Below are 15,691 nucleotides of genomic sequence, written 5' to 3'. Positions count from 1 at the left end.
TATAAAAGAAATTTATTAACAAGAGGATATAGGTTAAGAGATGCCAAGTAAAAGCAATAACGTTAAAAAGGGTCACAAGCAGATAAAATTGTAAAATATGCATCTAAAAGTCTAGAACTTAATTTCGCAAGGTACAAGCTTTGTTCAAGATCTTTTTTCTCACCTGTATTTATTTCCCAGAGACTTCAAGCACCCTTAGCTGAAGGACCCATCTTTCTCAGCTCACAAGAGTTCTGTTCCCTTGTCTGTCTTGTGATGTATGCCAAAGATTACTTACTTACATCTTCCAAAGTTCAATGAACTTTTTTCAAGAGGCAGGGTGACCTAATGCTGGTTTCCCCCCATCGCCCTGCTGACTTCTGTGTAAATGGAGCTCCCATTGTTTCTGGTCACACCATGCTTAATTTATGAAGGAGACAGGTAAATAGCTGCCTTCTCTCCTGTCTGGAAGGGAACCTGTTTCTCCCTATTAGTTTTAAAATCTGGGCCCACAATATCATTAAGAATCCACATTTACCCATATAGTATTGTTACATATATTGCACAATATTACTGTCACCAGTATGTCCTTAGCTTTCAGAAAAGACCTCACTCAATAATATTGTATACAGTCTGTTGATTCAACTGCTTATCGCTTGAGGTTCAGCCTCCTGTGTTCACAAATAGTAAACCTTTGAAATGGACTCTTTGAAAAGTAAAACCAAAACCTAGCTTCTCTCTCCTGCTGGGTGTAGATGCCATGCTCCCTTCCCCCCCATTTGTTAGAGAGAGGTTTGCCTCCCCCCTCCTTGTGAGCTTAACGGGTCTGTTTACACAATATGTGAGCATATTCTCCTTCTCTTTCACAGTACTTTGAAAGCAACCCCCAGGTGGGGAAAACACAGTTCCTTTGTCTAAGACAGACCTGTTTACCAACTGCCTGGCATACCTCGTTTAAACACTCTTTAGTAATCATTCCAGCGTATGTCCTAACTCTTCATAAACATTGCAGACATGCATCATGGAAGAATATTAATGATCAGTGAGTTATTAGTTCTCAAATGATACCTCACCCAGCATATTTTGCACAAAGCTTATTATGATAGCGTGTAGGATGTGACAGGATGCTTGGTGTCACAGCTACTCAAGCCCTCTCCTCTGGGCTGTGCCAGCTCTCTTTGCCTTGCAAGTTAATAATAGATGCACCCCAGTCCCCAAGCCCCTTTGAAGCATTCCCGTGTGAAACCCAGCCCCTGACACTGGTGAAAGGATTGAGATTTTACTAGAAACAAGAGTGTGATGAAAACAAATGGTAACTTACAATACAAAACACAATCATAAAATGTGAATGTGGATCTGCACTTAATAGTTACCTTTCTTATCTAATAAAGTACGTTTTCCTCCCCTAAAGTTTGTCTGTTGCAGAGTTGGCTGGCTTCACAGGAATCAGGATCCAGTATTTAATGAGAACACCCCTGTTCCTCAAGATGTCTCTTCAGTGCATGGATCCACAGTGTCTTTCCAAATTCTCTCTTATAAAGAAACAGGTTTTTGTCTTTACTCATAGGAAGGGTGGTCTCCTGTCTGTTTCAGTTGTTCGCAGTTGTCTCCATTGGCTTTCCACTGAAAGTCTTGGAGCAAGGCCAGTCAGTTCAACCTTGCATTGCATCACTGGGTAAACAGGGTGGGGTGACACCTCCCTCCTGCCTGAATGGGCCATCATGAGACATATCCCCTGGTGACTAACTTTTTACTCCCAGCCCATAAACTAGTCATGCAGTATAAATACATGATTCCTTCAATATTACCCATACAGATACCTTGCAATGAATATGAACCTTGATAGGTTACAAGTTTCTGTAGATACCTTAGATGTTACTCCTTATGGATAACTATCCTGCAAGTCGTGTTTGGTGTCCATGAGCTTGTCAGGTCTGAGGTGAGAGTTGTTTGTGAAGATCAGGGGACTCTTTGCCAAGGAGCCTCTGTGTCACATGCAATAGTGTTGCAGACCCACCATCTAATCTGTAGATTGATGTAGGAGCTGATGCACATGGGAGGATCTTTGGCTGAGGAGGATCTGTTTAACTTTTAGGCCTTCTGTTCTGCCAGAGTAGTGGAAAGGGGCTGAAGCAAAGAAGAAAATTTGGTCCTTGTTTGTGCTTAATACTGGCCCTGGGGATGGTCTGTTTGGTGTAGAGAGCCAAGCATCTCGCTATCGCTTGTTTGAATGACCCCAGGACCTGCTATAGAAATTTGTGGGGAGGGACCCAATTAAGATATGTTCCCAGTGGTGGCATAGCCTCATGTTCCCTTTCTTCCACTGCCTACCACTTATACACAATTCCCTTGTGCCCCTACAGTTGCGCCGAACCCACCCATTTCTTTCAGATTATGGGCCCTTCACTGATCAGCGTGCTGAGACGGCAACAGACCACAGTCCCACATTAAATTCAGGACAGTCTCCCTTCTTGAGGGTCCTACTCCTTACAATGGTTTTCTCTAGAGCAGGAATCATGGTGAAGAGAATCAATTAATTTTAGGACCTCGGTTTGGATTTAATTTCTTTTATCTCCAATTGGTTCCTTTTCCCCTCTGCGCCCCCCCCCCCCCCCGTAGAGAAGAAGCGTTATCGGGAATCCTACATCAGTGACACTCTGGAGATGGACCTTGACCCCTCGGATAAACACTCCCACAGCAGTGGAAGCAGTGGGGGCAGCCGGAGGAACAATAGACTATCTCGTCAATCAACTGGGAGCCACGGCAGCTCGCACACGTCTGGCATCGAGGCTGATTCGAGGCACAGGATGTCAGTGGAAATGTCAGTGGATGAGCCCTTTGGTATCGAACGGGTTCATCGGAAGGAGAAATCATGCAGCTCGACTGTTAGCTATGGCAGCTCTGGCATTGGCAGTGGTAGCAAAGGGAGAGCTGAAGATGACTCTCAGGATGACGGTAAGGAAGTTGGGGTGGGGGGGGCATGTGGTGTTTAACAACCTTGGTCCCATGCTGTTGTGCTAGAAAGGAGGAGGTAATGAAACTTCAAATGACTTGGTAGAGCAGAGACCTGACATTAACCGCTCTTCTCTCTTCCAGAGGTTGAGCTGGCAGTGGATGAGCCAGAGGAGGTGCCTGTGGATGAACCTGTAGAGAGAAACCAGTTGGAGGAGGCAGCTAAAGGAGAGTCTGTCAGTTCTCTTGCTTTAGATGCACTTTGCTGTCAAGGTGAGTTGGCTTTCTGTAGTCATTCCGTGTGCCTCTCGAGGTTGTGTGTAGTTTCATGGAGATGTGCGTGGCAAGCACAGAATTATCCAGAAGAGATTCCAAGGCAGGCATACTGGGAATTGACTTTCAGTGCTACAGTTCAGTTATCTCTTTGTGGCTTAAGACCAGACTGGAAGCCAGGTCCTATAGAGGTGAAATGCAGGTGTGCTATATTATACGGCAACATAGTCCCTGTCTTCCAGAATGGCCTCTGTTTTTCCCTTGCCCATCTCAGATTTTTTTTTTCAATTGATTCATGAACATCTCTTCTGTGTGACTTGAAAATGTATGTAAGCCTTTCCAGCAAAGGAATTAACTGATGTACATTATGAAAGGCAGACGTGTTCAATCACAAATTGTTGAGCTTGGTGAGGTTCTGTGGCCTGTTATGTTAGGCCTCCAGTGATCATAGTGGTCCCTTCTGACCCATGAATCTGTCACATTCCAAGCGTTAAAGCCGGGTGAGAATGATGTGAATATGAAACTAGGGAGTTGAAATAGCCCTGATAATGCTGTTTTTCTAATTCAGCCTTTTGGCCTCAGCCCTGAGATTGAAGGACCCATGAGTATTAGTGACTGAAACAACATCTGTGAGTGTCTTTCAAATGAGCTTGGGAGGTGCGTGGTATGGGACTAGCTGAACGTTGTAACTGTCTGAGGAGATATATTGTAAATTGCCTTTTCACATGAACTGCTGTAAATGTTTCAGTGCAAATCTATAATCTGAATTCCAATCTCTTCCTCTGGCAGCCCTTAAGCAGAAGCCTCTCCCTGTGGTACAAGTCACACTGCTAAAAATGAGAGGCCAAAGTGTGGATTCCCTTCATCAGGTGAGAGGAAACAGCAGGCTAGTGGATCTGACTGTGGATATTGGGCCAAATTCTGCTCTCCTTTACACAACTTCAAATCAAGTCGGAGGGGCTACTCTGGATTTACTCTGGCATAAGTGAGACCAGAAGTTGACCAGTAATTACTACTAGAGATGGGATGAGGAGGCAACATTTGGATCCAAATTTATAATGAGAAGGTTTGGAGTGAGCAAGACTGAAATCTTGCAAACTGTCCTTTAGATTTAGGCTTCCAAAAAGGAAACAGAAAATAAACCACTTTGACTTTTGAGTCCAAACCAGAGCCAAGACCGTTTGGGTGATTTTGGATTTGAGAGGCAAACTCAATTTCCTCTCTGCTCCTAAAGTTGGAAGAGGTTCAAAGCTGAGGGACTGGTTTTGCTCCATCTGTAATTATTACTGTTTGTTTCATTGTGCTGCTTGTTTGCTGAAGTTTTCTGTGTACGTTTCTTTTCCCTAAGTCTCTAAGAAAAAGAAACTATGTATGGCAAAAGAATGTACTGTGTCTTAAGCAATACTGGCTTGCCCTCTGAAAAACCTCTTACATTTAAAAACTTCTGTAAACCTTTTTATATTTCAAAGTGTGGCTATAGTAATAGAAAAAACTTTAATATGACTCTATCATGGGGATCCCCAGTTATTCCCTCCAAGTCCAAACCAAACTTGCTCAGCTAAGAAAATCTAACTCTTTTTCCCCCCCCCCTCCCTCCGCCCCCCCAAAATGCGAACACACACACGCTAATGCTCTCGCTCTCTAAAAAATCAATCTGGGTCTTTCTGCCTCTTTGGTCAACAGTGATAAATAATCTCCAATTGGAGTTTACCTGTTTTTTATTGATCCATTAGGCTAGACTAAAATCCATCTTATTCTTCCAAAACTGTTGGTTCTTCAGGGCAAACCATAGTAAAAACTTATTTCTGCTGTCGAGTTGAATAGAGGTGACTCGGACACACAGGGAGCAGACGAGTTCAGTAAGATGTGCTGTTTTTACATTAGTCTGTTTCTGACCACACACTTGCAGTGCTTTCCACTGGTGATATTCAGTCTATTTTGGCCCCAGATTCAGACACCTTAAGAGTTTTTTATAAGAATAGTTCTGATTTAAATATAGGTTTGATAACACATTTCAAGGGATCTTTTCTTTCTGATGGCTGCCTCTTTTGCCAGCATATATATGGAATAGTCAATTTGTGACTTTGGGTCTTTTTTCTTATATACAAGGCTGTGTAACTGAATAACTGTATTATCGGTAGGATTTTCGAAAGCACTCTGTGTTTGAATTCTTTTCTCTCTCAAGGCAGAGCTGGGGTGGTCAGCCTGGCATAGCAGAAGAGTTGAGCCAATGCTGAGTGCTTTTGAAATTGTGTGTGTGTGTGTGTGTGTGAGAGAGAGAGAGAAATTAAATAGAAATGTTTGTGTATATATATATTTATCGATACATGTGGACAAAGTTTTATGTCTGCATTGATAAGGTAAGTATATTTTGTTTGAATGCTATATTTCTAGAATTTAATCTTAAAACCAATTTAAGGAATAACTATCAAGAGCCAGGGCTGGTCAGTAATTCCTCAGTAAAGGCCAGGTCACTATTGCTCATGCTAAATGAATTTAGCCTTTTTAAATGCTCCTGCTGGTACACTGCTCCGATTTTTCCATTTCTGTGTAATGTGTGGATTAATTGTACTTGGCATTTGTGTTGGCATTAGGCACAAAGCTCATCAGTTTTCACAGTTGCTTTCTGAACCTTCCTTTTAGCTCATAAAATCTTAGTGGACCCAATCCCAATGTTTTCTAGTGCTTGTTTTTCATATGTAGCCAGAAGCTGACCTCCCCAGCTCTGCCAGGAAGTGTCACTTCAGCCACACTTAACTCCTGTCAGATGCTCCATTCGTTGTACTTGACACTGGGGACACAGTGTACAGAGATCAGAATCTGAATGAAATAGAAGGGCAGTTTAGTGAATTCACAATTTCATCATGGTTCACAGCTTCTGCATGTAGACAGTGCCCTTTAGAAAGCTGATGGGGAGGGGTGTGGTTTGAGGGAACAGGAACAGTTTAAGGATGAGCATTAGGAGCCAGCATCCTTAGGCTATGTAATGCTGTGTTTCAGCTCATAGTCATTTCCTCGTTTGTGTCTTACTGAACCGTCAGGTGAGACAGCCTAAAGACCGGAGCTGCTCAGACCAGCACAGCCAGAGTTTGGATGACATCCGTCTTTACAAGCATCGGCATCCACCACTAAGCTCCACGTTATCTTCGGACACCTCCCACAGCTACACGTTTGGTTGTGCACTGGAGGATAAGCTGGCCAACTACGGCTGCGTTTATTCAACAGCAGACTGCAAAACCAAGTCCGCCCTCTATGGAAAGAGATCCATGAACTGCCTGTCTCTGGATCTCTTGGGAGAAGACCAGCTGCCGGAGGAGTTTGTAGTGTAGCCAGGTCGGCAAGGTCCTAACCAAGGAGACGGCTCATTAGGGAAATAAAAGCTACTATATATACCTCATCAATGCACGATACATTGCTTTTGTTCTCGCAGGTGATTGGTAAATGACTTTTGTACCCTATTAAGGGATATATAAGTAGTGCCACAACCCAACAAACCTGACAAAAGTGCAAGTTTATTACAGGGGAGCACTTTAATTAAAAAGAAAAATACTGGCATTGGAATATCTGTCCTCCACCCAGCGCACTGTTAAAATGGACTGCCCCAATAGAACAGACAACTTTTTTGTTTAAAATACCAGTGGACAGTTGGCCCAAAACGTCTAATAAGCTAATAGCACAGAGAGCACATTGAATTGACTTCCCTGAAAAAAACTACGGATTCCACATAGTTTGTTTTTTTTTTAAGCCACCTACTTCCTGACCTTTTGTGCCCATAATGTTGCACTAATCAAGTGTGTTGGTCCCCTTAAATTCACTGTACTGAGGCACCGCTGTCAACTGTCTGTTTTCTCCTAGAACATATCTCAGCCCATCAACACCTGGGATGGACCTTCTGTAGCTCTGTAATATCTAGAACCCTGTCCTGCTCCCTTTGAAATCAGTGGAAGCTTCACTGTTGACTTCACTAGGAGCAGGATCTGCCCTATTGTGGGTTTGTTTCTAGATTCCCTCCCCAACCAAGACAAAAACATACCAGCAATTGTACCACTGTTTTTTTTAAACTGCATTTTAGAGCAGCGAAGCCACTGGCCACTAACTATTGCTACAAACCTCCAGTATTGATCCCTAGATACAGTCTTCCTCCTTGTTATTGTTGGAAAACAGGATGACTCCGCTGCTTCCGGCAGTTTGGATTTTGAGGAAGTCATGACGAAAGTGCTAATTGATTGGCTTTTCAGGAAAGAAGTGTGGCTGGAGAAGTTGTCCAGGTATGATCGCATCTACTTGAATCAGGGCACTTTTAAAAAAAAACTCCATTCCGTATAAATTCACCCTCTGAGTTTTGGAGGCCGAACATGGAGAAATAGATTTCAGAGGATGGCTAAAGTAGTTAATAGTGATTATGCCCACTTTTGATTTTGATTGGGGCATTCAACTGGTGAAGGGTGACTGTAAGGCACCTGATGATAGATGTTTGTGGTGATTTCTGTGTCCAGAGGTTATGATTTGGGGTTTTTTGAGTGCTATGGAGCTGTACCAGTGTTGTGTGAAAGGATACGTGCACTGGTACTATATGATAAAAAGGGCTCATATTAGGTCTGGAGATGAAATGCTTTCTGCCTTCATTCACAAAAGTGATGCTATGTTATTTTGCCCCCTTTTTTTCCCACCTGCAGTACTTAGGGGAAAAGGGAGTGACACAACCACCTATAACCCCATGGCCAGGCTGCAACCTGGCGAAATGGAGAAGAATGATGTAACGAATCAATGTTCCATACATCCCCTCAGCAAAGAATAATTATTTTAGAAAATAAAGCAAAATGTCATCTTGTTGACTTAAAAAATTTGAGTACAGTATCGATCTTGCTGCACTAAAGAGTTGAAAATAGTTGAATCCATGTAAGCTGCAGTCAAACAACAGTTAAAATTCACTGCAGTTTTGAAAGTCCGTTTGCTGGGCCTTTTAAGAGGAAAATACTCACTGTGATCCCAGCACAAATGGAAAACTGCATTATATTACCATCTTAGGCAGCAGTCAGTTGGATAGTTGCATTGCAAGTGAACTATTAAAATAACCAAGCCAGAAACTTCCTGATCTCAGTTATGGTACAAGATTTTCATGCAGATAGGTATATCTCACAACAGCAGATGCATCAAACATTGCTCTGTTGAAAATGCCAGTTGTCCTATTGCTTTAGATGACATTTAACTTACTATACATGAGGCAAGGGTTCTTGGTGTTGTCTTCATTTTTCAGTCATCCTTTGTTATCTTGAGAAGGAAGTGATCTTAAACTTAAGATGCACAAAACCAGCCATGTAGCATGCTCTCAATATGTCATTCTCTCTGACTCAACATATTTTGCTGTATTTATGGTCAGAAAATGTTTAGAAGGTATTTGAGCTGATGGCTGCTTGAGTGCATGAGTAAAAGTATATTGTACTTGCTGTGTGTATGAGAATCTTCACGGTTGACTGGTAACTCTGGAACTCCATATCTTGGGTCAGTCCGTGATGGAGCAAAACTCCCTGTGAAGTCATTGGGAGTCTTGTTGAATTCGATTCCCCCATTCTCAGCACTGTGTCCGTGGGCCAGATCCTGCATCCACTAATGTAATGTCATTGAATACATTCTCTTAGTCGAATAGATGCAATACTGACCCCAATATGTATTTTTTGATAGGCTAAGACACACTGTCGGTCACCTGTAACCATGTTTTATTCCACTGGTATTGCTATTATTACTTCACAATGCTTGAGAATGATTTGTATGATGCTGAATTCATCAGTTTACTTTGACTATCCCAGCAAAGCGCAAAACCCTTCTATATCATACTTCATTATTTTTACTTTGAGTCTAGACAGTGATAGAGCTTTTAACTCTTATTTATCAGCCAAATTCAGCCCCAGTCTGTTAGAGACCAAAAGTTGCAACCGTTAGAGGCCTATTGAACAGCATGTAAAATGAGTTGGGGAAAGTGGGTTCAGTCCAGGATCATGCAGACAAGTGACCTCATTCCATGGAGACTGAACTTACCTTTTCATTCGTCAATCTGGAGAGACCACCTCAGAGTTGAGAAATGCTGGTGGGGGTCTGGGGCTGCTTTTGCTGGCCATGCTGTGGGTCTGTTCTATCTACAGAGAGGACTTCAGCCTACAGTGCTGTCACTCTAATGCTAAATTCACTCACCCGTTCTAATGCAATTCCTCAAGGAATCCTTCTATTGTTAAGACTCTCACTTTCAATTATTTTCAATTCTGGGGAGGTGGAGGGTATAAATCCAGCAAGGTATTTTTCTCTGGAAGTTCTCTGTGGGGGAAAAATTGTATGTGCTGCACGCTCGCTCACTCTTTTTTCCATAATAAATTACCTTTAATGTTTGAATATTTGCTATATTCTAATCTAGTGGACTGTCTGAAGTGTTAGGCACTTTTTTTAAAGTGCCAGTCTGATCATTGTCACCAAACAGTGAAATTACATTTTTATCCCTGATTTTTGTGCACGTTAGAAACAAACAAAAAGACCCACAATTCCAGCAAGATTGTGTGAAAACGCTCTCTCCAATTTTTAAATTATTGCTGCCACTATTTTAAAGTGCTAAGTTTGTGTGTGTCTGATTTACAAATGAGGTGGAACACCAATGTCTAAAAGTTAAAGTAGTTCTTCCATGTGTATCCATTGAATACAATTGCTGGTTGTGTGTAAATATATGTATATATTAATTTATTTGGTGTGGAGAGAAAACTCTCCAAACTTTGGGCAGTCTTATCCTGTTGGTACTTGCGGCTCATATTGATACTAATGTATGCGTATGAAAGGCAGAATGAGAGTGACTCACTCTATATCTTACAAACACTGTGAATATATATTATGCAATCTCTTCTGTATTCATGTGACACTACTGTTTTGACTAGTAATGTACTTTGTTGTCTTTAAATCCAGAAGTTCTACTTTATTATTTGTTTTTGGATTAGTTGTGGTAGGGGGTAAAAATAAGCATTTTATCTATGATGTTATGAAACCAGCTGCCGATGTTTGTACAGCTGTAATATACTCATGGTATAAGTCACTCTATATTTTATGGCACAAGTTTCTCCTTTCCATGAAAGGAATCTTTGTTTTTAAAAATTTAAATATATATAAAAAATATATGTACACTTGTAATAAAGGATGGATAGAAAAACACTTGAATGGATTCACGGTGTAGGTGTAAATAACATTCTTTCCAGAGGCATTTGGGTTGAGGAAATGTTTTTTGACTTGCTGATGAGGATTTCCACACTGTATGTATTAAACCAGAGCCCACACAAGTTAAAACTCATTAACCAAATCATTAAAGCAACATTTTTTATCAGTGGGACTGGCAGGAAGAGAGTAAGTGTGGTTGGTGTGTGTGTGTGTGTGTGTGTGGTTTTTGTTTTGGTTTTTTTTGGTGTTTACAGTGGCAGTGTTTCCAGATCCATCCATGTCTTGTTTTCAGGACCCAGTCTAACTCTGATTAAAATCAGATGAGAATTGAATCAGAGCCTAAATGTACAAATTAGACTCTGCAAGAGTGAGGTGTTGGTTCTAGATGATTGTGGATAGGATAGTTGCTGCTCCAGGAATCAGAGCTTCTGGAAGATTCCCAGTGGTGTGAAGACTATCTCCCCATATTGATCACCTTTGGGTAAATCAGCTACCACCCACCAGAATCTAACTGAAGGTATTTCTAAAGAACCCTCTTTCCCATAGCATCTGGGTGCTGATGTAGTATCTGCCATGTGTAAGGAACCTGTCTCTTTCCACAGAGCATGAATTGCATTTAATTTTTTTATTACAAAATTTGCATGATCTCGGATGACAAAAATAAGTCATTTGAAGAGGTGCCAGTAGCTTAGTGGCTGCTCAAATTTCCTCCTCTTTGAGTGGTTTGCTGTATTAGGTTCTGTCAAGGTTCCTTCCCCACTCTGAACTCTAGGGTACAGATGTGGGGACCTGCATGAAAAACCCCCAAGCTTATTTTTACCAGCTTAGGTTAAAACTTCCCCAAGGTACAAACTATTTTACCTTTTGTCCCTGGACCTTATTGCTGCCACCACCAAGCATCTAACAAAAATAACCGGGAAAGAGCCCACTTGGAAACGTCTCATCCCCCCAAGCCCTACATCCCCTTTCCTGGGGAAGGCTTGATAAAAATCCTCACCAATTTGCATAGGTGAACACAGACCCAAACCCTTGGATCTAAGAACCTGATTGCTTTTTCATTGTTCTTAAAAAGAAGAATTTTAATTAAAGAAAAAGTAAAAGAATCACCTCTGTAAAATTAGGATGGTAAATACTTTACAGGGTAATCAGATTCAAAACATAGAGAATCCCTCTAGGAAAAACCTTAAGTTACAAAAAGACACAAACAGGAATATACATTCCATTCAGCACGGCTTATTTTATCAGCCATTTAAACAAAACAGAATCTAACGCATATCTAACTAGATTGCTTACTAACCCTTTACAGGAGTTCTGACCTGCATTCCTGCTCTGGTCCCAGCAAAAGACACACAGACAGAGAGAACCCTTTGTCCCCTCCCCACTCAGCCCCCCAGCTTTGACAGTATCTTGTCTCCTCATTGGTCATTTTGTCAGGTGCCAGTGAGGTTATCTTAGCTTCTTAACCCTTTACAGCTGAAAGGGTTTTTCCTCTGGCCAGGAGGGATTTAAAGGTGTTTACCCTTCCCTTTATATTTTATGACAGGTTCTCTGGCAAATTCATTTCCTGCTAACTTCAGCACACCCCATGGGTTATTAAGCTGCCATGTTTCTTTATATTTTTGGTTTCCCTCTGACCATTTCTTGTCATAGAGTAACATCCCTAATCTCATGACTGAGACTTTTTTAAAAGTCTCATCTTTCTGTAATATCTACTGTACTTATATCATTTCCTCCCCAGGTTTTTTCTTTTTTAACCCCCAGAAATATTTTATTTCCTTTCTTATTTTGGAAAAACTCAGTTTGGAACTGATTTTTTCCATATTGGTATTCTCTAATTCCACATTAAACTTCTCAAAAGGACTCTGCCATTCCAGTTTTCATCCATCTGCCAGACCATGGTGTTGTGTTTTGTCTGCTGTGGTGCATTGGCCAATAAAATGTTGTTGACCTTCCGCGCAGTGAACTTGTCAGTATTAGTTTGTTTGTCCACTTCTTTGAAGAGGTAGACTTTTCTGTGGGATTCATCACTGTAGGATCTGAGCATCTTGCAAACATTTAATAAATGTGTCCTCACAACATGTACAGTACTTCCCTGTGAAGTAGGGAAGTGCTGTAGTTACTAGTTGCTGAAAGCCTGTGATGTTGCATGGACAGAATTCATAGCTGTGGTTTTAGTGGTGTGGTTTTTCTTTTTGTATTGTTTTTTTTTTAAAGCCAAAAATGGCTGAGAAGCTGCATTATAACAGACTCTGAATCCCTGTGGTGATTGAACTCAGTGATACTCTCAACTAAAAAAAGCTTTCAACTATGCTTGTATCTGTTTCTATAGCTTCACAGTGACTCAACAGATATTCTAGGCTTCAGATGTTTGGGGTTCTTGTTGATTTGTGTGTGGCTTCTTGTGCTGGGAGAGCGGTGTGTGCTATGGGGAGGGGCTATGTGCGTTGGGGATTATGAGTATTATGATTACGTTGTGGGTGGTTTTGAAAAGCTCTGGTAGTTCAGCCAAGTAATCCACCATCTGTGCAGCCTCATTCATACAAACATCCCATGCAAATTAGCTGTAGAGGTAAGGGCGGTGATTGGTTGAGTTACTTCTGATATCACAGTGATCTAAGACTTTCTGCATGACATAGCTACGTACCTCATTGTCGCATAGGTGTAGGCTGAGAATTTATTGGGTGGTAACAGACTGTGAATCCCAGTGATGATTGAACCCGATGATATTCTGAACAAAGAGCTCTCTGCTATGCCTGGAGCAGTTTCCTCTGCTTCACACGGACTCAACAGGCATTCTAGACTTCAGAGTGACAATCCTGGAATCCTCCTTTTACACAGATACACCAAACCTCGCTCCAAGGTACTAAGAGCGCACAAAGTGTACCGTGACTTTGAGGCAAACACAGGAAGTACTTCAGAGGCTAGGCCCTAGCCTTAGTGCGTTTCACTCAGACCTGTGGGTAAGTGAAGGTGTATTTTAATAGGGCTGGCAGAAAAGGGAATGTTGCAAATATCTGAGGGTACAGTGGCAATTTAAGGTAAAACAATAGTCGTTCCTATGTCCTATCCTGGAGGAGGACAGCCCAATAGAGGGTAGGGACTCCTTATGTGTAGTTCTAATAGCAAATAGGAGCTTGCAGGTTTCCAGGCTAGGATCAGTAAGTTGTGTCTCCTTGGGGCCCCTCTGTGACAGCACTCTGCCCAGTCTCTTCTGCTTCCTCACACATCCTGCATAGATCTGAACCTGGTTGTGACATCCACCAGTCACAGTCTGTTCACATGCAGTTCCATGGCTCCTGCTTCAGACAGCTCGGTATGCAGTTCCCCAGCATTCGGCTTCCTTCCTAATCCCAGTTTGCCATGCACGGGGAGAGGGTGAGTGAACCAGGAGCACCCACCTCCTGCAGACACCCCATACCCTCTATCCCCCTAGATACACAGCACCGAGTCACTTCCATCCCCCGCCTCATGCAGGCTGCCACAATCCAGCCCCCTGCATCTCCTTGGACACCCAGCATCTACCAGTCCCTTGCCTCCCTCTAGACACCCAGCCCCCAGAGCTCCCTTCATCCCCCAGCTCCCTGCTTCTCCCAGACACCCAGCACCACTTTTCTGGCATTTACGGAGCTCTTGGCACCCATAATCCTGTCTTCTACATAGAACCTCTTGCCCAACCCTCAGCCATGCAGTACCCATAAACCTTCCACAAGCTCTCACCACCACTCCCAACACTTAACCTCCAACACTTAAACCCTGACTATATTTAAAAGGGGAAACATACAGCAAGGCATGTATTTCTGCTCCCTCAAGAGTCCTAGACCATTGTGATATCAGAGGTAATTCAACCAATCGTTACCCTTACTATACAGCTAATTTGCCTGCAACTTTTTCATTGTTGCAGAGGAGAGAAGAATGATTTAGAGCAGTGTCTCTCAACCTTCCCAGACTACTGTACCCCTTTCAGGAGTCCGATTAGTCTTGCATACCCCCAAGTTTTACCTCAGTTAAAAATTACTTGCTTACAAAACCAAACCGAAAAATACAAAGGTGTCACAGCAAGGTATTAACTGAAAAATTGCTGACTTTCTCATTTTTACCATGTAATAATATAAATCAATTTGAATATAAATATTGTGCTTACATTTCAGTGTCGAATATATAGAGAGCAGTATGAACAAGTCATTGTCTGTATGAAATTTTAGTTTGTACTGACTTCGCTAGTGCTTTTTGTGTAGCCTGTTGTAAAACTAGGCAAATATCTAAAGGAGTTGATGTACCCCCTGGAAGACCTCTGCGTACCCCCAACGGTAAGCCTATCCCTGGTTGAGAACCACTGATTTATAAAAATCCTACCTATGAGGGGAAATAACTGGTCGTGTTCAGCCTTGAGTAAAGACGACTTGAGGCGGGGGTTAACCTTATATGTCTTTAAATATGTTAAGGGCTGTTATAAAGAGGACTGTGATCAGTTGCACTCAATGTCCACTGGAGGTAGGACCGGAAGTAATGGGCTTAATCTGCAGCAAGGGAGATTTAGCGTAGATACTTGAAAGAACTTTCTAACTGCAAGGGTAGGTCAGCACTGGAATAGGCTTCCAAGGAAGGCTTTGGAATACTCATCACTGGAGGTTTGTAAGAACAGGTTGGACAAACCCCTGCCAGGGATGGTCAAGGTTTACTTGGTCCTGCCTCAGTCCAGGAAGCTGGGCTTTTGATGACTTCTCGAGGTCCCTTCCACTCCTACATTTCTGTGATTCTATCTGCAGTAGAACATTCACAATTGTCCTTGTCCACAAAAGGATCTATCTTTGCATCCATGAGGAGGAAAGGTAATTGGTAGTCTTGAAGCCTGTATTCACTTTAGTTAAAATCTTTAACATTAAATTTTAAAACTCCAATTAACTGCTTCTGTAGCTGTCCTAATGTTTATCATGTCTGTCAAATAGGAATCTTTTTAGATTTTATATTTTGGGATTTTATTTCAAATGGCATGCTACGATAACATTCCAAAGTCAGGCATTTAGAATGGACTCCACCTCCGTTTGAATAAACCCATTCTGAATAATTCAAGGTCACGCTAATGTAGTTCATGTTAACCATCTTTTAAAAATAGAATAAAAAGAAACAAGGAGAGGGGAAATCTTGTGTCCCTGTAAACAATTCTATAAAGCTTCATCAAATAACTAAACATTGCAATCAAATGCACTCTTGTTTTGTTCTGGGCTGCTTCCATTGAAGTCAGTGACTTCAGTAGCAGTGGAGTCAATAAAATCTAGAAAGTAGTGTGGAGTTGGGGCAC

The 15,691-nt window shown here is 41.9% G+C and overlaps 1 protein-coding gene across 2 annotated transcripts in view; it reads left to right on the top strand.

Annotated features, from left to right (window-relative positions):
• The window catches only part of FRMD1 (FERM domain containing 1), a 72,631-nt gene extending 62,274 nt beyond the window's left edge, over positions 1 to 10,357 (top strand). For both annotated transcript variants that reach the window (XM_084622994.1, XM_084622993.1), the window contains exons 11-14: positions 2,599 to 2,934; positions 3,076 to 3,204; positions 3,994 to 4,073; positions 6,246 to 10,357. In XM_084622994.1, coding sequence (XP_084479120.1) covers positions 2,599 to 2,934; positions 3,076 to 3,204; positions 3,994 to 4,073; positions 6,246 to 6,533 — 833 coding nt within the window. In that variant the 3' untranslated portion in view covers positions 6,534 to 10,357. The remainder of the gene's footprint in view (positions 1 to 2,598; positions 2,935 to 3,075; positions 3,205 to 3,993; positions 4,074 to 6,245) is intronic.
• Positions 10,358 to 15,691: the final 5,334 nt, after the last annotated feature.

This window comes from Lepidochelys olivacea (assembly GCF_965140295.1).
Source record: "Lepidochelys olivacea isolate rLepOli2 genome assembly, chromosome: 3".
Lineage (NCBI taxonomy): Eukaryota > Metazoa > Chordata > Testudines > Cheloniidae > Lepidochelys > Lepidochelys olivacea.
The sequence above is the reverse complement of the archived record's forward strand: the minus strand, read 5'-3'. Positions and strand labels throughout refer to the sequence as shown.